The 24,822-nt window shown below is 39.7% G+C and overlaps 1 protein-coding gene across 4 annotated transcripts in view; it reads left to right on the top strand.

Annotated features, from left to right (window-relative positions):
• ptprz1a (protein tyrosine phosphatase receptor type Z1a) overlaps positions 1-24,822 on the top strand; it is a 206,266-nt gene that overhangs the window by 153,822 nt on the left and 27,622 nt on the right. For 3 of the 4 annotated variants that reach the window (XM_052030164.1, XM_052030165.1, XM_052030167.1), the window contains exons 14-17: positions 9,928-10,019; positions 16,568-16,653; positions 20,610-20,630; positions 23,941-24,037. In XM_052030164.1, coding sequence (XP_051886124.1) covers positions 9,928-10,019; positions 16,568-16,653; positions 20,610-20,630; positions 23,941-24,037 — 296 coding nt within the window. The remainder of the gene's footprint in view (positions 1-9,927; positions 10,020-16,567; positions 16,654-20,609; positions 20,631-23,940; positions 24,038-24,822) is intronic. The other variant, XM_052030166.1, reaches the window with a different exon arrangement.

Below are 24,822 nucleotides of genomic sequence, written 5' to 3'. Positions count from 1 at the left end.
CTATTGAGCTTCTTGAGTCATGGGATTGCTTGCAACTGCTAGTGGATTAACCAATCGTTTGTGAGACAAAGCTTGATGTTTTGTTCCACGGCAAATGAACATCAGTTATGATCAGATTTCCGTTAGTTCAGCTAGTTCAACCTGTCTTTGAGTGATATTTAAGAGCCTCCGGTCAATCCTCACTGACTTAAGCAAGATACTTTTGAGCTGTTTAGCAATATTTCTAACCTCTTAACCCTATTAATGGCCTTCATAGTTTTTCTACTAATAAAAGCTGACTCCATCCTCACCACTCTAAACTTCATAGCCTTGAGGCTTAATCCCAGTGCTCGATTTTAGTCACCATTCCCACTAAATGGAATTTGCCAGTGTAACTTGGCAATAAGACCCACTAAATTTGAATGTAAATTAAAATTTTTATCTCACTGACATATTACACCAATTCCTCCCCCCCCCCCCCCCCCCCCCCGGTAGCTTGTAGAAGATCTTTAAACAGGACAATGGGGAAGAATGGAACACACCCTAAGTGCAAATCAGTGCCCATCCATGCCAACAAGAGGCTCATGCCAAAATCAGCATTTAAATAATGGATTTCAGTTGAGCATCTGATACTTGCAGCAAAAATGTGAGTTGGTTGCATTGGCCAGAGGTTAATGTGAAGGAGGTGAGACAATGCTGCAGGGGCTGATCTCAGAGCTATGGCATCCTGCATTTCCCTTTCTCAACTCTGGTTCTTCTGTCCCCACAAAGCAAAAACCTACATGTACCTGTTTCAGCAGCCCAATAAACTTGTTTGTTAAGATTTCCTAGCCCTGGGAGAATTAGTTTCCAAGATATCAATTTTGCTAGTTGCTGACCTATTTAATACCTAGATCATATTATCAAAGTCGGATGCTAATTTAGATAAAGAAGTCATTCTGCAAACTGTTTAAGGTAGGTGTCTCCAATGCCAAAAATTTCCCTGACTAATTTCTCAGGGTTTATCCAGCACAGGAGGTTGCACCCCATTTCTGATTCTGAAACTTGGTATTGGTATTGGTGTATTATTGTCACTTGTACCAAGGTACAGTGAAAAACTTGTCTTGCGTACCGATCGTACAGGTCAATTCATTACTCTGCACCTGTTTTCCAGATGTGAACTAAGTTCCAATTTCTCCTCGCTGGTTGCTGTAAATCATGGTTAGCCCCAATGTGTTGTATGTTCCAGCAGTAGTTTGGCACTGTTCTGGCCAATAATTATGGTGAGGTGCGCGGTTTCATAAGATTTAGTTCTTGGAGGCAATACAGAAATGTTGTCTCATAGTTGTAATCAATTATTCAGTGACAGTAAATAATTACTCCTTTGATTCTGTTATTCGCAAAGATCTGTTTCATCAAATTATGAATGAAGCATGTGTCACACTGTAAAAGCTCTTTGCAGAATTATAGGAACTTATTCAAGTGTCTCGTCCACATCTCAACCATCTACTCATATCCTAGTTCTTAGCTCTTTCTTTATACTACTTAAGTATTCCTTCTTCAAGTGTTTATCTAATCCTCAGATTCAATGGTTGTATATTGCAATGCCTGGAAAATTATCCCATAGTCTTCTTTGTTCTTCCAGTCGCAATCGTCCTTAATCCACTCACCAGTGGAAGTAACTTTCCACTGCTGACATTATCATATTTCTGAGCACTTCATTAAGGCCACGTCCCCTTCTTGTTTTTGCTTGTGACACGGCCATAATTATTATTATTGCATCTTCTCTGTTGTAAGATCCTGTAGAATCATCATTGTACCTTTTCTGCAGTGCTGCTCTCCTTTTAATGTTGGGTTGATTGAAACTGCTTTAGAAGGTGAGATCACCTTACCTGATACACAATTGCATGGGGATTAAACTGTCCACAGTGAAATGCAGACACTTCAATCCCCATTTTATTCTATGTCTAGTATGGCCACCTCAATCAGAACCACAATGGGAATGCTTTAAGTGCTTCCAATGGTCTCTGCTTAGGGAATTAGGAAAAGTAACTAATTCTGTAACATTGTTGAATCACCCCTACTTGAGCTGTGCCTATCTGGAAGAGAATGATATGAGGTTTGGCTTGTGATTTGTCAATAGGCTCCTCATTAGCATTCACAAGCAAGGAATGACTTTTAACAATGGAAGATGGGTGACAGAAAACAAGGCAACACTGATTTGCAACCATAGAAGAATTTCCAAAAGTGTTGATTCACCAGAAGCACTCTGAGATGTCCAAAGGACATGTAAGATGTTGTATAAGGATGTTTTTAAGGATGGGAGAAAATTGTACGTAAAATTGATGAGCAAAGAATGATATGTAATTAGGCAACTGTAAAGGGTTAAAACACTTTTAATAATAAGATTAGAAAGTCATTAAATTATTTTGTAAACAAGGTCCTGAGGACAATCCATCAGATGTAGGAGTTCAGACACAAGACATAAAATGTGTACCAGGCTACAATGTAACACACTTATTGTACTCTACAGAAAGGTGCCTTTCCTTCCAACTTGTGAAGGTGAGCATAAATATTCCAAGACCAAGGACAACATTTCACTTGCAAACCTTGGAAGGTGACCTTGCAGAATAAGGGTGTATTTTATACTGTAAACAGATGGATCATTTTAAATAGCATAAAGGGACAATGACAAATAGCATTATCTGCTGGGATCTTTGCAATCTTAATAATATTGATAATTGTTTTTAAATGCAAACTGAGTAAAATGAATTTTTGCACAAATATTGCAAATGAATGTGACTGTGGGCCTGCACCTCCTTGACTTGTTTCAATCGTATGTCTGCCCTTGTAAGAGACAGGCTGTTTCAAAGTTTTGTAAGCACACAGTGCCTCACCTTAATACTGTCTGTTGAAACCCAAGCCCTGAGGAATTGAGAAAAAAACAAGATTCTATTCTTTTATTTATTACATTTCAATCATTTTCAGAGGATTGACACTATCCCCTGGTTTGCCTTTCCGCTTGTAAAAATGATTAAAGGCTTCATGATACAAAAATCTAGAGATCTGGCCATCGAGAATTCATTCCTTCAGCCACAGAGGAAAGGTGTCAATGAAATGATCTGGTAGTTTGATAAGTACCAAAGATACAACTGCTAGACCATACAGGAATGACTGTCAGTGCTTATTTCTTTTTAATAGGGTGATAATTAGCAGGAAGCTTACTTATCAACACTTAGCACATAGCCTTGCTGCGGATGGACAATTAAATAGAGCAGATGGATATTTTGCAAAGTATATTACAGTCAGTGTTCAGGAGAATATGTTTTGATGATTTTCCTCCAGCTGCTATTCATCAGGAAAACAGCGTTTGCATGTGTGTGCTTGTGTGCGTGTGCGAGCAGGACTGTGCACGTATTTGCTTCTCATGAAATTTGTTAAACCAAATTTCAGGAACAAGCATACTTAATTGAAATGATATTTAACAGCTCAGCAAAAAAATGGACAATTTTAAATATGATCTGTTCTGTCTAGGACCACGGTAACCAAGTCTGCTTGTCCCATTTTATTTATTGAAGTCGCATTTATGCCTCAGTGTGGGCTGGTGCCACAGCTGCTAGTTATCTGAGATAAGAGCCAGATATATTGGAAGCACTCAGTGCTCAGGCAGCATCTGCACTTGTCACCTCAGGGCCCTGTTGTTTCAGGAAAGATATTCCAAATGAACATAGAACACTACAGCCCAGTACAGGCCCTTCGGCCCACGATGTTGTGCCAACGTTTTATCCTGCTCTAAGTTCTGTATAACCCTTCCCTCCCACATACCCCTCCATTTTTTCTGTCATTTCTGTGGCTACCTAAGAAAATGTCCCTAATATAGCTGCCCCTACAACCTCTGCCAGCAGTGCGTTCCACGCACCCACCACTGTCTGTGTGAAAAAAAAACTTACCTCTGACATCCCCCTTATACCTTCCTCCAATCTCCTTAAAATTATGTCCTGTTCCCTCAGTTTCCCCAATATGTTCATTATGATGAACAGATTTGAAAAAGGAAGAGGGAATGAAGAAATAAAAATAATAAGGTGAGGAACAGGAGATGACAGAAGTGATCGTAGTGCAAGATGAAAGGGAATAGTAATGAGAATAATTGGTGAAATAATGACCAATTCGGGAGCTAGAGGAGATATAAATGATAATAGCGAACAGGGAGGGAAGCATTGGAGTATTCCAGAAGATCCAGTAATGAATATGATGGCTTGATCCATTGACTTTCGATCAGTACTTTAAGCTACTTGCTACCTTGAACAACTAGACCTTGCACATCAGAGACTTCCTGAAAACTGCAAACCATGAGTATTGATGATATGATAATGTAAATTCTATCCAGCTAGGGCTGAATGGCTTCCAATTAACTCTGGCATTAACTTTATTTTTGGCCAATGGTGAAGTAGTCAAATAGAAAATCAAGGACAGGTTTATTTTTGTAGGAAATACTTAGAATTTGAATTTTTCAGGTTTTACAAATAAACAGCAGAAAACAGTCCTGGAGGCCAAATGGTAAAAAGAGCTTTTCTTTTATTTCTTTAACCAATAAAATTCCATGCCAGCAATCATGCAGAGTTTACAGCTTCACTCATTTGGCCTTTTGATGCTACCTGAAACTGACTTAATGGATTTCCCCCACCCCCACCCTCCAAGTCCTGGTGGCCAAATTGTGCGAGCCGGAGGCCAGGTAGGAAGTACTGCCTCCACATAAAACTACGAGAGGAAGGCAGCCACCCACCTGATGTAGACGGTGTGCTGTCTCCTCCACCAACCTGACCTTGCTCCCCTGACAATAAAGCTCCATGATGAGCCCCTGCAAAATATATTCGCACGCGTTCTCATGAAGTAGAAAGAGGCCATTTGGCCCATCAAGTCTATGCTGGCTCTCAGAGCATTTTAATCAATCCCAATCCCCTACTTATTTCCCTTAACCTGTTCTCTCTCACCTGCCCGTCAGCTCCACCCCTCCTTCCTAGTCCTATTTCCCTACCTACCTACACTAGGGGCAACTTACTGCGACCAGTTAACCTACCAACACATCTTTGGGATGTGAGGCGAAACTGAGGACTCAGAGGAAACCCACGTGTTCACAGAGAACAGCATCCGAGGGCTCATCAAACCCAGATCACAGGAGGTGTGTGGCAGCAGCTCGATTGCTACCCCGGTGTACCATTCCCCTTGGACCACTTTCCACATCTCAGGAGCCAACTCTCATCGAAGGCAGACACGAGTGATGAAATTTACCACTGATTCCAGCGTGCCAGCAAAGCCTTTGCCTGTTTAGGGAAATCGGTGTTCAAACATTTTAAAACCAGCACTAATTTCCCAGTCTACTGGGCAGCCGTGATCCCCACCCTCCTGTGCAGAAACTTGGGCCACCTGTAGAAGGCACTTCAAAGCACTAGAGATGTATCATCATCACTATCATTTGCAAAATCCTCCAAAACCACTGGCAGGAAAAGCAAAACGATGGCAGCATCCTATCTTGAGTCAGTTTCCCCAGCACTGGGGCCGTAATTATACTTGGTCTTCTCCGATGGCAGGCCAATTTGTTTGTATGCCCCAAATCAGACTCCCAAACCAGGGACTCTACTCTGAGCCTCACTACAGAAAGTGCTTGCCACAAGGACAGAGAAAACACTTCAAGGATGTTTTCAAAGGTTCCTTGAAAAGGTACAATATTCCCATCGACTTGCGGGAATCCGTGGCTCACAACTGATCATACTGGAGAAGGAGCTTCGGGGAAGTTACTGAGAACCTTCAGTCTCTTCATCAGGAGCACATGGAAGAAAGGTGGATGGAGGAAGGAGTGCAGTACCTTCGAAACTACCCACCCACCTTCCCCATCACGCAGCCCCTGCCCCACCTGTGGCAGAGACATCGGGCCCCACGTGGGTCTCATCCGCCACCTCGGAACCCTGGGAATCTGAATGGAAGCAAATGAAAGTCAAAAAATTGTGGAAGCTGCAAATCTGAAATCGGATCAGAAGATGGCAGAAGCGTTCAGTAGGTCAGACGATATCTGTGGAAAGAGAAACAGCATTTTCTCTTTCCAAAGATGTTGTCTGACCTGCTGAATGGAAAGTTATCCTTGATCTGAGGAACTGCCAAGGAAGAAGAGAAGGCTTTCTCAGTTGGTTGTATGTTGCTTTCAAAATGCCTATTTACACTACGGATGAATCCCATTTACCTGTGGATATGCTTTACAGTGGCATGTTGGTGGTGACCTTGTAGACGGTGGTAAGTTTTAAGTTAATATGATTTTCAAAGTGCACCAGAGGATGGTGTCAATCCTCTGAAAATGATTGAAATGTAATAAATAAAAGCATAGAATCTTTCTTTCTCTCAGTTCCTCAGGGCTTGGGTTTCAACAGACAGTGCTGAGGTGAGGCACTCTGTGCTTACAACACCTTGAAACAGCCTGCCGTTTACAAGAGAGGGCATTTAATTGAAACAAGCCAAGGAGGTGCAGGCCCACAGTCATCTTTCCTTTGCAATATTTGTACAAAAATTCATTTTATTCAGCCTGCACTTTTAAAATAATTATTATGATTGCAAAGATCCCAACAGATAATGTAATTTGTTATTGTCCCTTATGCTATTTAAAATGATTCATCCGTTAACAGTTTAAAGTACACCCTGATAAATTGATAATGTTGATAGTGTTTCAATTCTGCAAGCTCAGCTTTCAAAGTTTGCAAGTGAAATGTTGCCCTTGGCCTTGGAATATTTATGCTCATCTCCACAAGATGGTTGAAAAGGCATCTTTCTGTAGGGTATGAGGAGTGTCTTACATTGTAGCCTGGTGCACGTTTAATATTGCCTATTTATGTCTTGTGTCTGAACTCCTACATGTGACTGATCGTTTGTCCTCAGGACCTTGTTTACAAAATTATTTAATGACTTTCTAATCTTGTTATTAGAAGTTCTATAACTCTTTATAGCTACCCAACTACGCATCATTCTTTGTTATTATTGCCAATTTCAATTTAGTTGTACTTGTGCAGACTGAAAGTAAATGTGTTTCTCAACTAAAAATTTTTAATTATCGGAGATACTTGATTTTGCCTAACACTAATAAAATCACAAAATAACCCTCCAAATAAACAAACAAAAACTGAAAAAGTCCAGTCCTACCAACAGAACAGTAAGGAGGATGTAGGGGAGCCATGCCCAATGTGACTTTAAACAGAGTCTGTCTTCTATCAAATGTAGGTTACTGCATTACATGACTATATTATTACCAATCACAATTGATGTCAGGCAGTATACACAAAGTCAGAACAACAACAATAAAAATACCTTGTAAAACATCCCAAAGCACTTTAAGTGTACAATCTAACAAAATTTTGACACTGAATTCAATGATGTAGACATTAAGTTAGGTGATCATAAATTTGGCCATCTATCCAATAGACAAGTGAACTAGACCAAACACCCTCAGTGTCAATTGCAGTCAGAATTGAACAACCATTTGGGGCCAAAAACTATAATAAATACGTTTGCTTTTCCTGTGCTATTGGAATGCTTTACCGCAACTTGTTTTAGAGAGGATCTTAAAAAGAAAGAGAAAGTTGAACATGTGAAGGTGTTTGAAAACTCCAGGGAGTGGAAAGTAGAAAATTGGAAACTTGACTGCCAACAGTGTGATAAAGGGAGCTCTTGGCCTGAAGTTTTTCACTATTTACATGAATGACCTGGAGGAAGGAACAGTATGTAAGGTTTGCAAATTTGTTCATGATATGATAATAAGTGGAAGGGCTTGTTGTGATAAGGTTGCCATGATTCTGCAACAGTTTACAAAAAAACTGGCAAATGAGTATAATGTGGGGAAGTGCAAGCTCATGCATTTCAGTGAGAAAAATCAATGGGCCGGTTATTTTTAAATGGAGAGAGACTGAAAGTGAATGAAATGCAGACGGTTCTAGGTGTTCCAGTGCATGAAATCACAAGAAGTTAGCAGGCAGGTCCAACAGGTAGTTAAGAAGGCAAACGGCATTTTGTCCTTCATTGCAAAGGGGTTGGAGTTTAAAAATTGGCAATTGTACAGGGTGTTGGTGAGGCCTCACCTGGAATACTGTGTACAGTTTTGGTCCCCTTACCTAAAAAAAAAGGACAGAGTAACATTGGAGGCAGTACAAAGGACATTCACCAGACTAATTACTGGAATAAGAGGGCTGTTGACCAAGAGAGACTAAATAGTTTGGGCCTGTATTCCCTGGAGTTTAGAAGCATGAGGGGCAACCTCATTCAAATATATAAGATCCTGAGGGGACTTGACAGGGTTGATAGGATGTTTTCACTAGTGGGAGAGTCACGAACAAGGAGACAATTACAAGGTGCCAGTCATTTAACACTGAAGTACTTAAAAATTTCTCTTCAGAGGGTGGTGAGTCTCCGGAACACTCTGCCCCGGTGGGTGGTGGAAGCTGGATCATGAGAAGTATTTAAAGTGGAGGTGAATAAAGATTTAATAGATTGAGGAATAGAGGGGTATGGGGAACTGACGCAGGAGCTGAGGCCAGCATAGATCATATTAAATAGTGGGGCAGTCTTGAAGAGCCTGATGGCCTACTCCTGCTCATTTTTCCTTGTGTTCTTGCGATGGGTTGAACCAGGCTGCTGAGGGAAGCAGATGGCTTTGGTGGCAGGTTGTGTTTGTAGGGACGGAGAATACTGAAGTGAGTCATGGTCAAGTACAAAGCAGAGGTGAGGGGTGGGTGGGGGAGGGAAGGTGAGGAATATAAATACGCAGCTGAGAATTTTACATCTGAACATTGATGACTTGAGAGCCAGGGTAGATCAGTCTAGATGAAAGTGGTTGGTGTACTACATGCAGATAAAATGCTAGCATTGAAATTCTGGATAAAAGATTATATGGAATAACAATGAAAATGTAATATAAGTTTTAATTGAAAATGTTATTTCAAGCTGACATTTATAATAATTCCTTAGAACAACATTGATATTTATTTATGGCACTGAATTGCTTTATGTCAAATATATAGGCTGTTTATCCTTTGGTTAGGAGTTGAATTTGATAAAACAACTTCCTCCCACCTTTTATATTCATTGGGGATCATGCTCCCTACACCTGTGCTCTTGACAGTAAATATTTTTTCGCTCTGTCTAAACTCCCTTGATGCAGATACACCAGCTGTCATTGGTGACTGATTTTGAATCTCACGTTCATCCTGTGAGAACGGGCTGTGTGCAGCATTTGTTGGGTCATATCTAAGGTGCCTTTCATCTGCATTCGCTTGTCAAAACGCTTGTGAGAACAGAGCCATCTGCTAGAAGCAGCGGGCTTTTCTTTAATTGGCTGTGAGTCCCATGTTATCATTATACTTTATCCCCAGTTTTGTAAACTTAGCTATGGACACTCCTGTATTAGATTCAAAGTTCTTCACTACTTTGTTACAGGACACAGTTGCTGTTTTCTTAATGGTCAGATACAATAATTAGAAGAGTTGCTTGTTAGGAGGAGTTCTCTCAAATACATTCAAGAAGAGCAATTTGTGGATGGAGCTGGGGTGCTATACTGTGTCATCCTGGAACAGTCATTTCCTTGGGTCATCCCAATGCTTTAATGATGACATCCAATCCTTACTCTCTCTTGTACATCAGATGGGGGTAAATAGAATTCTGTACGCACTGTCTCAGAGATGAAAAAAGAATAATTTTCTCTACTGTTAATGAACTTTCTGTTAACTTTCCCTGAAATAGGTCCTCAGTGTTATTTGGTCACCTGTCCTAAATAATTCATACAGATTAAAAGTGAAACATTGTAAAGTTTGCTGTGCATTTAAAGCGTGAAGTGTAATCCCTTCTGAATGTTACACTTGAGTGCATCACATTAGAAACGGATTCTGTGAGAGTTACACCAGTGTTCAAGGGCCTCTTAATTCTGTTTCTTTGCTGCAGGAAATGCTTTCAGACTGCCCACTTTTACTTAGAAGATAATGCATCGCCCAGGGTGGTTTCCACTTCACCATCACTGGCCCTTCCTATTTCAGGTAAGTAGATTGACTGAATCAGATCTGTACCTATTAATTAGTGAATGAAGCATGCCAGAACTATAAGGCTTTTCTTTCCTTTTTTTATTTAGCTACTGCCACAGTTCTTTACTTATTTTATGTGGTCATTCATGCTGTGTGCTTTGTTGTACTTCTTTTGTCCTGTCTCATTGGACAGTGAATTCTGTGTAGATTCATCTGTTCTCCCACAGACCTAACGATAAATCTCCACTGGTTATTGTAGCAAAGTTAAACTTCAGAATGCCATAAACACTTTAATAACAAAACTTTTTGCAATGGTGGGGATATACTTCAGAGGCCTCAGTAATCAAAATAAGGCACTTCTTGGAAACATCCAACACATGAAATATTTGTTTGTTTAAAAGGAAAATGATCCTCTTTTCCCTCCTGTTCACTTCAGGAAAAAACTCGGTTAGATAAAATGGAACACTTTTAGAATATTATTCATATCTCTCTGCAGTTTGTGACAGGGCCTCCATTTACAATATTTTTCTATTTTCCCATTCTTCAGAAAAGTAAAGAGGGTTTTGCATGATTTTGAAATCTTACGTGATTTCAGTATATCTAGAAGTACTTAGTGATGTGCTTGTTAATTGTGAGCACTATTGTAAATATGAGAAATCTGGCAGGCAATTTGTATATAGCAAAGACCTACAAACCCCCTTGTGATGATGCCCAATAAACCTGTTTCATAGTGATATTGGTAAAAGTGTAAGTATTCACCAGGACAGTGTAGTGATCTCCTCTGCTCCTTTTTGAAGCAATACAAGGTGAGAGTTCCCATTTTCCTCACTCATGCAGTGTAATAGATGACAGCTAATCTTGCAAGACCAAGAGCAGGAATGGAAAAAAAAACACTTGAGAGGATAAAAAAATCAAGATCAGTTATAATTTCAGCTCATTTAAATAATTTTTTTCCACATTAACACTTTAAAGCAAACTTGCCTAACCTCCAATAAATAATTACAAACACGTTGTATCCTCCCCATGGCTGCAAAATTTCAAACATTACATAAAGTGCTAATCAATTACCATGATGTGTTGCTGTTTAATCTCCCTGTGGCAACCTTTCCCTTGTGTTAATGGTGCCTTAATAGCTTTTCGGTAACATTGTTTCTGATAAGTATTCAACCTTCATAAACCCATTTCAGCCATAATACTCAATAATGAGAATGTAATGTTAAAGTGCAACAAGTTGTCTCTTAGGAAATGTATATCTGAAATTCCAGAGGAAGGCAAACCCAGGATTTGTTTTGTTGAATCTTTCTTTATTTTCCCCAGTAGTAGACGAGTGGAATGTTCCCTCACTCCACAATACAACAGTTTGCGTGTTGCTCATAGCCTGCAGTCATCTTGTTTCTGCAGGTGTTCTTATCTAGACGTGTACTAACACAAATCTTATTCTAATTATGGCCTTGGAGTTTCTGGTCAGTCAACATTTTTGTATGGGGTGGTTAAGGCAGTGGATGAGCAGCCCAGGATGATCATATTCCACTCTGATACAAAGTGAAACTGAATTCTGCATTGTCATTTGAGGCACCATTGACCAGAAATTTAATTGGAACTCACACTTCAATTACATTGCTTCAAGAGCAGGCCAGAGGCTGGATGTTCTGTGGCAAAGTCTTTTCACCATCTGCAAGACACAAGTCAGAAGTATGACGGAGCTGCTTGGACTGCACTGCACTTTCTCTAACTGTCACACTGTATTCTGCATTCTGTTTTCCTTTTTACTACTTTGATATAATTATGTATGACATGATCCGTCTGGATGGCACGTACATGTGACAATAATGAACCAGCACCAATACCAATGAGTACACTTTCCCTTGCAATTCCATCATTTAGAAAGTTGACTGACACCAGGACAAAGCTGTTTGTTTGACATCTGATCCAGTAGCTTAGACATTTGCCCTCTCCAGCACCAGCAAACCTTGGCTGCAGCGTGTAGTATCTCCAAGAGACACTGTAGCAATTGGCCAAGCCTTCTTCAACAGCACCCCAAACCTATGGTTTGTAATGCTTGGAAGGGCAAAGGCTGCAGACACATGGAAACAAACCGATTGGAAGTTCCCCTCCAAGTCACACATTTGGAAATATTTTACCAATCCTCTCCCGTTACTGTGTCAAAATCTAACTGCAGTCTGGAAGTACCTTCAACACGGAGTTTAGAAAGGTTAATGAAGGAAAAGCATCATTATATTCTCAGGGACAATAAGTGTTAGCTTTACCTCCAACCACTCCCACTAACATCCCAAGAAAGAAAAATGCACTCCTCCAGTATCGAACTTCTTCATAAGGTTGGCCAACATTGTTACATGTTTGAAAAGCAAAACACTGCTGAGATACTGGAAGTCTGAAATAAAAACAGAACCTGTCCTGTCTGAAATCTTTGCTGCCTGACCTGAGTATTTCAGGCATTTTCAGTTGTTACATGTTTGCCTACTTCACCGTTTAGTCGAAGGAATGTTCCTGTCACCTTTCACACTTGGCTTGGCAGTAGGATGATCAGAACATCAGGAATATTAGAATTCAAATTGTCATCCCGATTCAGGTGGGGATTGGTTGAAAGCCCATTCCAGAGACTTGAGTGGATTCCACAGCTCAGAGGGGTCAGGGTTTGAATGAGAAGTGAAATCCGAGCCCTTGATTATGCAAAAAGCTGGGAAATTCTCCTGGTACCCTGTTCAGTATTTATCCTTCACACACACACACACACACACACACACACACACACACACACACACACACACACACACACACACACACACACACACACACACACACACACACACACACACACACACACACACACACACACACACACACACACACACACACACACACATCCTTTATCTCATTGCTCTTTGTGGAATCTTGCTGTATGTAAGTGGGATGCCAGGTGTACCTATGCTAAAATCAATATCATGCTCAAAAAGATTTAATTATGTAAAACAAAACTATCAATGCTTGTGCTTTCTTTCTGTAAATCAATATTATGAATCATTCATGTAATAGAAGAAGTTTTGATATATGTTGTGCTTGTTAAATTAAAATATAAGAAATTGGAGCAGGAATAAGTCATACTGCCCCTGGATCCTGTCCTGCCATTCAATAAAATCATAGCTAATCAGAACCACTTCACTGAGTAGTATCTGTAACACTTGACCTTTCATTGTCCTGAACTCTACCATCTCAGCCTTGAATAGACTAAATGACGACCAATCCGCAGCCCTCTGGACAAAGAAGCCCAGGTATTCATGATGCTGACAGGGAAAAAACTCCCTTCATCGCTTTCATAAATGGACAAACACTTATTCTGAGACTGTGACCCTAGTTCTAGAGCCTCCTACTCCCAACAACCCCGCACCCCCATCATCTACACTGTCAACCCCCTTGAATGTTTTAAGATCATCTCTCACCCTTTTTGACTGCAATAAGTAAAGGTCCAATCCATTTATCCTATGAATCAGCCTGATAAACCTTCTCTGAACTGCCTCCAATGGAAGTATATCCTCCTCAATTGAGACCAAAGCTGCACCAGTATGCCAGGTGTCATCTCACCAACACCTGACTTTTGTACTTCATCTCCATCACAAAAAAGGCCAACATTGCAGTTGCCTTTGTAATTACTTGCTGCACCTGCTTGCTAACCTTCTGTGTTTCAAGTACAAGGACACATAGCTCCCTTTGTGTTCAGTCTTCTGTAGTTTCTCCAGTTGAACAATATTCTTTTTTTTCTATTCTTTCTCAGGTTACCCCACATTATACTTCATCTACCAAAATATACTTGCTCACTTAACCTATCTGTGTCTATTTACAGACACTTCGTGTTCTCCTTACGACTAGTTTTCCCATATATCTCTATTATCAGCAAATTTAGCTACAATATACTTGGTCCCTTCATCTAAGTCACTCATCTAAATTGTGAAGAATTCAGGCCCCAATACAGATCCACAACTTGCCATCCTGAAAATGACCATCCTTTTTATATATATACTATATATAAAAATTCATTGTTTCCTGTCAGTCTGTCTTCTATCCATATGGAGATATCAACCTGAATGCCATGAGTTCTGACCTTGTACAATAACCTTTTAAGTGGAACCTTCTTAAATCCAAGTACATTACATTTACTGGTTCTTCATTATCTATCCTGCTCTACACATCTTCAAAGAATTTTAATTAGTTTATCAAATATAATTTTCTTATAGATAAAACTACACTTGCTCTGCAGAACGATCTTCAGAATGATTTTCTGATACTATTTTATTAATAACAGATACCAGCCACAACATTTTCAGCCATTTCTTTAAAGCCTGAGGATGGAGGCCATCTCGTCCAGGGGACTTGTCAGCATTAACTCCCATTAGTTTGCCTTGTACCTTTTGTCTGGCGATAATGTTTGTCAAGTTTGTCTTTTCCTTTTGCACCCAGGTTTTCTGCTATTTTTGAGATGTTTGTAGTGTCTTCTGTCATGAAGAGGGAGACAAATATTTGCCAATGCTTTATTTTCTATTAATTCCCAATCACATTCTCTGAGGGAACAATGTTTATCTTAACTTCTCTCTACATTTTTGAATATGTAGAAAGCCTTCCTGTCTTTTTTTATTACTTACAGCTCACTCTCATAATTATTTTATTTTCTTTTTTGAATTACTTTTTGTTGATTTCTAAAATGTTGCCAAATTCTGGCCTACCACTCTGCCATATTGCACGTATTGTCATTTAATTAGGTAACATTATTGCAAGATTATCCTTCTTGTTGCCATTATGTCTCAGTGAAGTACAGTTAAACTCAGATAATCCAGCATATTCAGGACTTTGTTGTTGCCAGACCAGCAGATTTTCTGGACTATTGGACGTTATTCTATTAATACTCCAATGCACTTTCTTTAACTATTATGCAACACCCTAATAAATGTTCCTATGAAACAGGTAAGTTTGAAGGGAATGTGGGAAATAAGGCCCAGAAAGTTTAAAGGGAGCATGTGAAATAGAATCAGGTGAGCTTCAAGGGAATGTGTGAAAAGGGACCCCAATAAATGTAAAAGGAACACAGGAATTGGGGCTATGGTGTGTCAGAGGAATAGCGGGAACCAGGGCCTCAGTGTGTCAGTGAAAGTGTGAGAACTGGGACCCTGATATACAAAAAGGGAGAACCAGAACTGGAGCTTCAGTGTGTCAGAGTGAGCGTGGGAATCGGGGCCCTGATATGTCACAGGGAGTACAGGAACTATGGTTCCAGTGTCTTTGAAAGAGTGCAGAATCGGCACCCGATGTGTCAGACATTGACCGACCCAATTGGATAGCGGATTTTTGGAGTTTTATTGTACATCTTTGTTGAGAAGTAGCAAATATTTTCCTACTGTTTTATCTGTTTTCCCATTCCACTTTAATCAACTCTGCCTTCACAACTTTGTAATTACCTTTAAGCTCAAGACATCAGTTTCAGACCCAAGTTTCTCACTCTGAAACTGTATATGAAAGTATATTATTTTAAGGTCACTCTTCACTAAATGATTCTTCACTCTTGAGATCATTAAGTAATCCTGTTTCTTTGCACATACTGGAACTTAAAATAGGCTGTTCCCGACTTTGTTCCACAAAATATTGTTCCAAGAAACTGTCCCACTACAGTCTGTGAAGTCGTCCTCCAAGCTAACTTTACCATTTTGATTTGTCCAATACTAATGAAGATTGCAGTTCCCTAAAATTACTGCCGTACCTTCCTTGGAAGGTCCGTTTATTTCTGGTTTATGCTGTGTCTTACACTATTACAGTTAGCAGGCTTGAAGACAACTTCAACCAGTGACAACTTTTCCCATGCTATTTCTTATTTGTACTTAAGCTGTATCTGGATGTTGATCTTTCTTTTTCAATCTTTTTATTGGTTTTCAAATTAATACAGATTAATATATCAATGTTTATACATGTAATACAAAGAGATCAGGAGAACAATCGTGACATGGATAATCATAAAGAACAATAAAGTATTAAAAAAACTGTAGATCCAATGATCTGTTAGTGACTGAATATAATATAAAAGAAAAAAGATTTATTATAAAATATAAAGAAAGAAAAAAAATCCCCAAAACAATAAGAAAAATTATAAACAATATATCAAACCAAACTAAGCTAAAGAAAAATTTTTTTTAAAGAAACAAAAAAAAACTGGACTAAAATTTCTCAATAGAAACAGAGCAATATTATGTCGTCAACTCCATTCCTCTAAGTTGAAAGGTTATTATAAGGGGATCTATATCATGTGAAAATATTGAAAAAATGGACTCCAAACTTAAGATGTTGATCTTCTGAGCCAAGATTATTTATCTCTACTGTACTGATTTCCTACTTTATTAACACAGTTACCCAACTTCTTTTTCTTTTCTGCTCATTTTTCTGAAATGTCAAATGCCCCAGACTATTCCATTCCATCCTTGGTCATCTTGCAACTACGTCCCCGTAATAGACATCAGTTCTGCCAATGAACATTTTTAATAAAAAAACAATTTTTCCCTTTGCAGATGAAATGGGAGCAATTCCAATCAAAAAATTCCCAAGCCATGTGGCAGAACTTCACGCAAGTGACGGGTTTTCTGAAGAATTTGAGGTATGTCTAAATATATTTTGAGTTAATCCTTTTTAGACAAAGTGTGGCAAGTTCCAATTAAATAACTTCCATTTCTGGTAGTATAATTTTGTGATTTTGAGTCAGTAAATGAATAAAATTGATTTAAAGGAAACTGAATTTGCCTTTTACCACTGGTTCTTTAAAATACTAGTGTTAATTCATTGATGTGGAGAGTTGTTAGAGCTTTGAGAGTTGTGTTCCAGGCACTTTTTATGGGCAGATTAGTGAAAGCATTGGAAGATGTGCAACTTTAGAGTCATCCTATAGCCTCCACCCTCACACTGCCCCACCAAGTTCCAGCCCGCTCCTCAGCCCAACAGTCCAAGATCCCACACTCTCAACCTGATACATCACGGTTTCACTTAGCACCACCCAAACGTTGCTGGTCTCTCAATTTCCCCACGCCATTCAATCATTGACAGTCTCTTAATTCCCTTCCCTCCTGCCTATCATTTCCATTCCTTCCAATGTAAAATGTTTCCTTGGTCTCCCTTATCCCAATACTCCCATTGGCGATCTCCAAATTTCCTTCTCTCCTACCCGTTACTACTTATCCCCTACCCATTGCTGCGCTTTTGATCTTTCCCCAGCTATCCAACAATTAACTCTCTCCAAATTCCCTTTCCTACCATCCAATATCCCACCCCACCTCTAATATCAAATCAACCTTTGCTGGCCTTTTAATCTTCCCCACACTATGCAGCCATTGATGGTCTCCAAATTTCCTTCCCTTCCTTCCGCCACCCCCACGTCCTCTGATACCCAACCATTGCCATCCTCTCCTCACTATCCAACCATTGATACTATCCCAATTTTTTTCTCCCCCCTTCCTTGACCATTACACAGATCTGATTGAATCTGCATCAGTGGCCGTCTTGAATCCAGCCTCTGAACCATGCAGCATGTTCTGGGCTTCGGCACAACTGAGCTTTGAAGTGTGCAGTGAACTAGGCTTTCTAGGCACTCGTTCCTTAACCTGAATCCATAAGTATACTTCCTCGTAACTGCTTAAACTGTAAAGCAGTTACAGACTTCCAACACCTGCAAATTTGGAATCCCCTTGTACAATTGCAGCCAGTTCTGTTACATTAACCCTGTTAGTTCATGCTCGATGAGAAAATCAGCTCAGTTTGTGCCATCAATATGTATGTGTATCTAGAATTAAACCAAAAACCCTTCAAATCTGTAGCTTCTACCCTTGGTGCAAAACTTTGCACACAGTTATTCAGAAGATTTGTGCTGTGAACAGTTTTTTTTTGTGTCTGTGATTGATGTTTGGGCTATTATTGATTTTGCATGAATCCTGCCACTGCTGAAATATTACTTTGTTTCAAAATTTGAAAATGTTATTTACCACATATTACAAATCAAAATCTGAAGCAACGTGTATCTTTTGCATGTTAAATTTGAGCTTAATTTGCAACCATTGATGAACATTATTTGGATCAGGTAGAAGTTTGCGCAGGGACACTCATATGGGGAAACAGAACTAATGGGAGGAAAGAAACAAACCAGACAAGATAAAGTGACTTTATATATGACTCTCCTTCGCTGACCTGTATGTCTCAACAATATCCTTATTTTGGTTAAATGTCATGTAGATCTGTCAGTCCTTTACTACCCTTCTCTCTACAATTTAGTAAAATGTTTTCCTCAATAAGTCATGTGAGTAAAAAACATAGGGGTATGGAAGTAAAAAAAAGAGAAACAATGTGGTAATAGCTAATGAATTCTGTTAGAAACTGACAAAATTGGAGTATGAGTAGGCCATTCAGCCCCTCAAGCCTGCTATGAACATGGTTGACATTCTATCTCAATACCATATTCCTGCTCTCTCCCCATACCTCTTGATGCCTTTTTTTAACACTTTCAGCAACTTGAGCTCCATTGGCCCTGTGTATTAGAAAATTCCATAGGTTCACCACTCTCATCTCAGTCCAGAAATTTCTCATCTCATTCCTGAAGTTCTGACCCCAAATCATCCTCTCCCACTGGGGAAACATCTTTCTTGCATCCAGTCTGACAAACCCTTTCAGATTTTGAATGTTTTGATGAGATCTCCTCTGGTTCTCTGACATATTAGTGAATACAGGCTCAATTTCTCTCAGACAACAGTCCCGTCATCCAAGGGATCAGTCTGGTGAACTTTTATTGCACTCTCTCCATGGTAAGTACATCAGCAGGGAGGAATAAATGGTCCACTTTCAGGCTGGCAGGCATTATTGGTGGACTTCCTCAAGGATCAGTGATGAGATTCATTTATCTTCAGAGTACGTTAGTGACATAAAGGAGGGTGATTTATCTAAGTTTGCTGATGGCATTAAGATGAGTGGTAAAGTGAGCTATTGGGAGAACACAGATTTTGCGAAGGGATATCAATGGGTTACGTGAATGGGGAAGAAGGAGGCAGATGGAGTATGATGTGAGTTATTCACTTTTTAAATTATGAGAAATAGTAAATATTGATGCAATTAAACACAGAAGGTAACAAGAAGGTACAGCAAATAATAAAGAAGGTAAAAGTTATATTGGCCTTTTTATTTTACATAGTAAAGAATAAGCAAGTCTTCCATGTAATGTGCAGGTTTTTAGTGAGCCGGTAAGTGGCAGATTTGGTATCCATACCTAAGAAATCAAATAGAAATGGTACAAAGATTTATTTGGTTAATTCCTGGGATTGAGTAAGATTGAGTAAGAGTAAGATGGCTTATCCTCACTGAAATTCAGAAGTGATCTAATTGAAACTTTAAGATCCTGAGAAAGATTGACAGGGTGTGTTTTAAAAGGCTGTTTTCCCCTTATGAAGACTTTAGAATCAGGGGCAGTAGTCTCAAGCTAAGGAGTAGTCTGTTGTGGACTGTGGTTAAATAGTGGTGAATCTTTGGGATTCTTTGCCCAGTGGAGGCACAGTTGAGTGTATCAAAGGTTGGGATAGATAAATATTTGGACTTGATGTGAATGAATGACTATGGGATATTATGGTGAACTTTTGGTTAGCTGTGTTCTCACTGAGTGCCAGAAGCTGGATAGCCTTGATCTGCTATTTCTAATGCTCTTAAAAACAGTCAGACAATCAATGTGAGCTCCTGAACACTTTGTAAAGTGAAGCGGAACTTATTTCAATAAATCTTCCTGCCCACACTGTGAAACATTTAACAATCACCTGCAGAAGTGGAGTTCTGTTGTGTAAGCACGTGTTTACAAAGCTCCATCTTGTTGGGAAATTCAGATTCACAAGTTGGCAGTGACAGCAAGGTGCTACTGCCTGTGAATTAATTCTGCAGCTACTAATTTGAGCTTCACTACAACAGCAGCTTTCATGATACATGGCAATGCTTTGTGAGCCTATGTAAAAGCTGTTGCTACTTCATTACAGCCTAGATTAATTTGCAAGTACTTTTATAGGATCTTGTGTGTTTGAAAAATGTCCTCTCTGCTTTCTATAATAAACCTACTGACAACCTTATAATTCACTCACACATATTGAATTGCCATTTGAATGTGGGTATATTTAAAAATTCAGACGTGCATAATATCCTTTATATTTGCTTATATTTCTAGTTACATTACATCAACTGTCTCTATCTACAGCACTACTGATCAATTCAAAAGATTTTTCGACTTCCTCATAAACCTTCTTATAAATAACCAAAACTTGTTCCATTTTCATTTGATGTTAATTCATTTAATTGCCCTAATATTAAGGCTCCTCAAGATAAGTCATGTGAAGGAATTTACAGAATTTTAAAATGTGATTTTAAAACAATGCAAAATTGCGGTTAATGGTTATAAATTAAGCTCATTTGGAATTTAAAACGTGTTTATTGCATGAATTTTAAGTTGTCCTTATTGACATCATTGTGATACATCTGTGCTGTTCACTGTCTGCTGTGGAGTTGATTGCTGTGCTTTTTGCATTCCTTCCCTTTCATAAGAAACTCAAAGCATTTTATGAGGTAAGACATTTTGTTTCGGTTTTTGTTAGCACTCTAGAAGTAGCTTTGTAGAACAATTATTTGTCTATGTTATTTCTTTGCACGTAGGTGCATGCTGTCCATTCGACCTCCTTATGTTACAAGTAGCACAATTGCTTCTCAAGATCAAATCTCAAATGCAGAGCAGAGTCAGCTCCCCTGCAGGACTTAGGTTTAGATCTGTCTGCAGTTTATTGTGCAATACAAATAAAACAGCAATTCATCCACCAGATATTTTCTCTCATAGTATGCTGCTCATGATTGTATCCTGCAGGATTATTTTTCCTTTGTAAGCTAAAGGCACTAAAAATCTCTGGATTTTCCTTTATCATGAATGTTTGCACCATATTGGTTTTGAAGTAGGCTGCTAAACCTGGCCTTTTTATACTTGTTTGTATTTCACTGTGCACACAGTCACATTGCTACCTGCAGAATAGATCCAGTGGAGGAATATGGAAGCATTCTTCTTTTGCATCACTGTTGGAGAGTGCTTACAGGAGAGTGATTGTAGTTTCTACTTTTTATATTTACTTTCATTTATGGGATGGGCAATGCTGATAAGACTGCATTTATTGCCCATTCCCATCTACCCTTGAGAAAGTTATGGTGACCTACTGCATTTTTTCCCAGTGAAGGTACTCCTACACTGCTTTGGGGTGCGGAATTCCAGGATTTAGACCCAGTTACAGTAGGTGAACAGAAATAAATTTCCAAGTAGTAATGGGTGCAACCTGGAGAGGAAACTACAAGTGAGGCTCTTCCCAGCACATGCTGTTTTGTTCTTCTTGACAAAAGAGATCGTGGGTTTGGGAGCTGTCATCATATGAAACTAGGCAAGTAACTGCAGCGTATTTTGTAGATGACCCACAATACAGCTAAAGTGGTGGAGGGATTGGATTTTTAGAGTGGTAGCTAAGGTGTCAGGCAAGTTGACTGTTTTGTTCTCAATGTGCTTCTTGACTATTGTTGGAGCTTCACTCATCCAAGCATGGAGAGTGTTCCATCATAGTCCTGACTTGATGATAGAAAGGGTTTGGGGTGTCAGGACATGAGTGAATCATCGCAGAATAAACAACTTCTGACCTGTTCTTACAGCCACAACATGTATGAGGCTGGTCTATTTGAGTTTCTGTTCAGCAGTTATCCCCAGGATATTGATGGTGAGGAACTTGCCAATGGCAATGCCATCTGAATGCTAAGGGGTATGTGGTTAGACTCGCTTGTTGGAGATGGTTATGGCTTGGCCCATGTGTGACATAATTGTTACCTGTCGTTCATGAGGTCACGGCTGACTGTTTCATTTTCAGAGGATTTGTAAGTGGAATTGAATGTTATGAAATCATTAGCAAACATCCCCACTTCTATAACAGAAGGAAGATAATTGATGAAGATGATTGGGTCTAGGATTCTGTCCTGTGGAACAACTGCACTAATGTCCTGGGACTGGAACAATTAACACCCAACAGCCACAAACATCTTCAGTTGTGTCATGGATGACTCCACCCATTGGATGTTTCTTCATTTGTTGCTCATGATTTTGGTTTAACCCAGACTCCTTGAGCCACACTTGATCAAATGTTGCAGTGCTGACAAGGACATTCATTCTCATACCTCTCCTCTGGCTGTGATGAAGTCTAAAGCTGACCAGTCTTGGCAAAACCCAACTTATGAGAATATCATTGTTGAGGGATAGCTCTGCTGATGATACTTTCTGTGACGTTAATTATTAAGGTTATGCTGATTGGGTAATCGTGAAACAGACTGGATTTATCATGCTTTTTATGTACAGGGAATAACTGGAAATACCAGTGTTGTTACAGCACTTAGGCAGAAACTTGTTCAGTTCCAAGCATAGGCCAAGATATTGTCTAGTCCCATAAGCTTTGCCATATCCAGTGCTCTTAACTATATTTTTAAAATTATACTGAAGTGAATATCATAAACAGTGAATTAAATTGGCTAATGATTTGATTCTGTAATAGTAGAAGCTACGGGAGGACGGCAAGATGGATCAACCATTTCTTTATGAAGATGGCTATAATTGCTTCAGCCTTGTCTTATGCAGTCACTTTCTGTGCCCTGTCATCGTCAAAGATGGGAATGTTCTGGGGGTCTCCAGCCCCTTTTAGCTCTTTAATTGTCCATGATCATTCACAATATACGTGGCAGGACTGCAGAGCTTTAATTTGTTCTGTTGGTTGTGGGATTGACGAGCTCGACCTATTGCATGATGTTTTAGCTGGTGAGCAGGTATGTTATCCTGTATTGTACTTGACAAGGATGACATTTTTTAAGTGCATCCCATGCTGCCCTTCTGCACTCCTCATTGAAACAGGATGGGTGTCCTAGCTTGAAAGTAATGACAATGACATATGATGGGTCTGAGATCCCAGACTGTGCTGGTGCTGACAATGGTCCACAGTATCTCATGGATAGCCAGCTATCAGCTGCCTGGTCTTTTCAGTTTATCCCATTTGGTATAATTGTAGTCACACAACATGATCGAGGAGGTGCTTTGGGTCAAGATGGGGCAGTGGTCACTCCTACCAATGCTGTCATTGGCAGCAGTTCCATCAGGTAGATTGGTGAGGATACAGTCAAATAGATCTATATCTAATGTTCGTTTGCTCACTACTTCTGTAAACCCAGTCTTGCAGCTATGTCCATCAGGACTCTGCTAGCAGAGGCAGTGGGGGTACCACTAAGTAGGGCTGGCGATGGTCATTAAGTGCCCTTGCCCAGTGAACATTCCGTCTCCTTGCTACTTTGAGTGTTTCTGACAAGTTTTGCTGGACATGGAGGAACATTAATTCATCAGTGTCATCAACAAACCATTATTACTCTGTCCACTTCTATATGTTAGACCTGCATACAGAAGATTCCAATAGTTTATGTTAAAAAATGAAAGTATTCAAATCAAGTGGGGCTGGAGATTATAATGTTCCTATGGTTTATCTTCTGGATCTCAGTCAACATTGTCCAGGAGAATAATTGTTCATTCCTGGAGACTCCAGGCCAACTATTGCTCAATGAGGAATAGAGCAAACTGGCCTATGATTACCTTTCGGCTGATCTCATATTAACTCACATCTGAGTATCACATCTGGCCATCTGAGTAAAACTTAAAGGTTGTCAGCACCGTGGAAACATATTGTAGCAGGATTCAGTTTTCTTAGGAATGGGGAAGATAAGAAATGGACAGACTGCATTGGGATTTGATACATTTTTTAAACTGAGAACTAGGTTGATTGTATCTGTATTATTTCACTAATTGTATTCTTTCGTCTTACAGGAAGTCCAAGGATGCACTGTTGATTTAGGCATCACATCAGACAGCTCCAACCATCCGGACAACAAAAACAAGAATCGCTATATAAATATAGTTGCTTGTAAGCCATTTTGACTACTTTAATATGCTCATTATTTGGATCTTTTCAACTTCACAAGAATTTCCTTAGAGTCTCATAGATCTGCAACTTATAGGCCTGAAGTACTCGATATGGAGAGAATGGCTTCTGTTCATATCAGTGTTCAACTCAAAACCCCAGCCCTCTTGTTTATTACTCTTTGTAACTCAGTAAAAGGAAAAATGGTAAATTCCAAAAATGTTTATTTAAATGTACAAAAGAGTACTGCAGCAAAAAGTTTATTGCTCGAATATAGTACTGTGAAATGACACAGATATGTGCACAATCTGATTCAACTTCAGTGAAAAATGAAATGCAGAGAAAGATTGGGAATTTACTGTAAATTGCATGGCCCATGATTTTCCTTCCAGATCCTCCACACATCCGACATGACACTGCACAGACTCATGGTATCTGGCCAGGTGCAACGCTATTGTCTGGCATTTCTACCATGATCCATGACTTGTGGAGAAGCAGGATTCACAATGTTTGTGAGGCCAGGTTCAGACATACTTAAAGGGTTCCGATCCATGCAGATTCCTGCACGTGGAATCTGACCCCAAGAACCCACCACAGGTCGGTCCCTTTAAGTAATATACTTATCCTGCCCCTCCATTCCCCCCCCCCACCCCCAGGCCACTCATTATCCCACCCTGGTAGCCACCCATTGCCTCCCACCAGCTCCTGACTCTTGGCCAACTCTCACCCAACCCCCTCCCCTCCTCTTGACCCCAATGACCTACTGATGCAACCTCTATTCCAGTTCC

Source organism: Pristis pectinata, chromosome 15 (assembly GCF_009764475.1).
Source record: "Pristis pectinata isolate sPriPec2 chromosome 15, sPriPec2.1.pri, whole genome shotgun sequence".
In the NCBI taxonomy this organism is placed as follows: domain Eukaryota; kingdom Metazoa; phylum Chordata; class Chondrichthyes; order Rhinopristiformes; family Pristidae; genus Pristis; species Pristis pectinata.
Note: the sequence above shows the minus strand (reverse complement) of the source record. Positions and strands in the feature narration are given on the sequence as shown.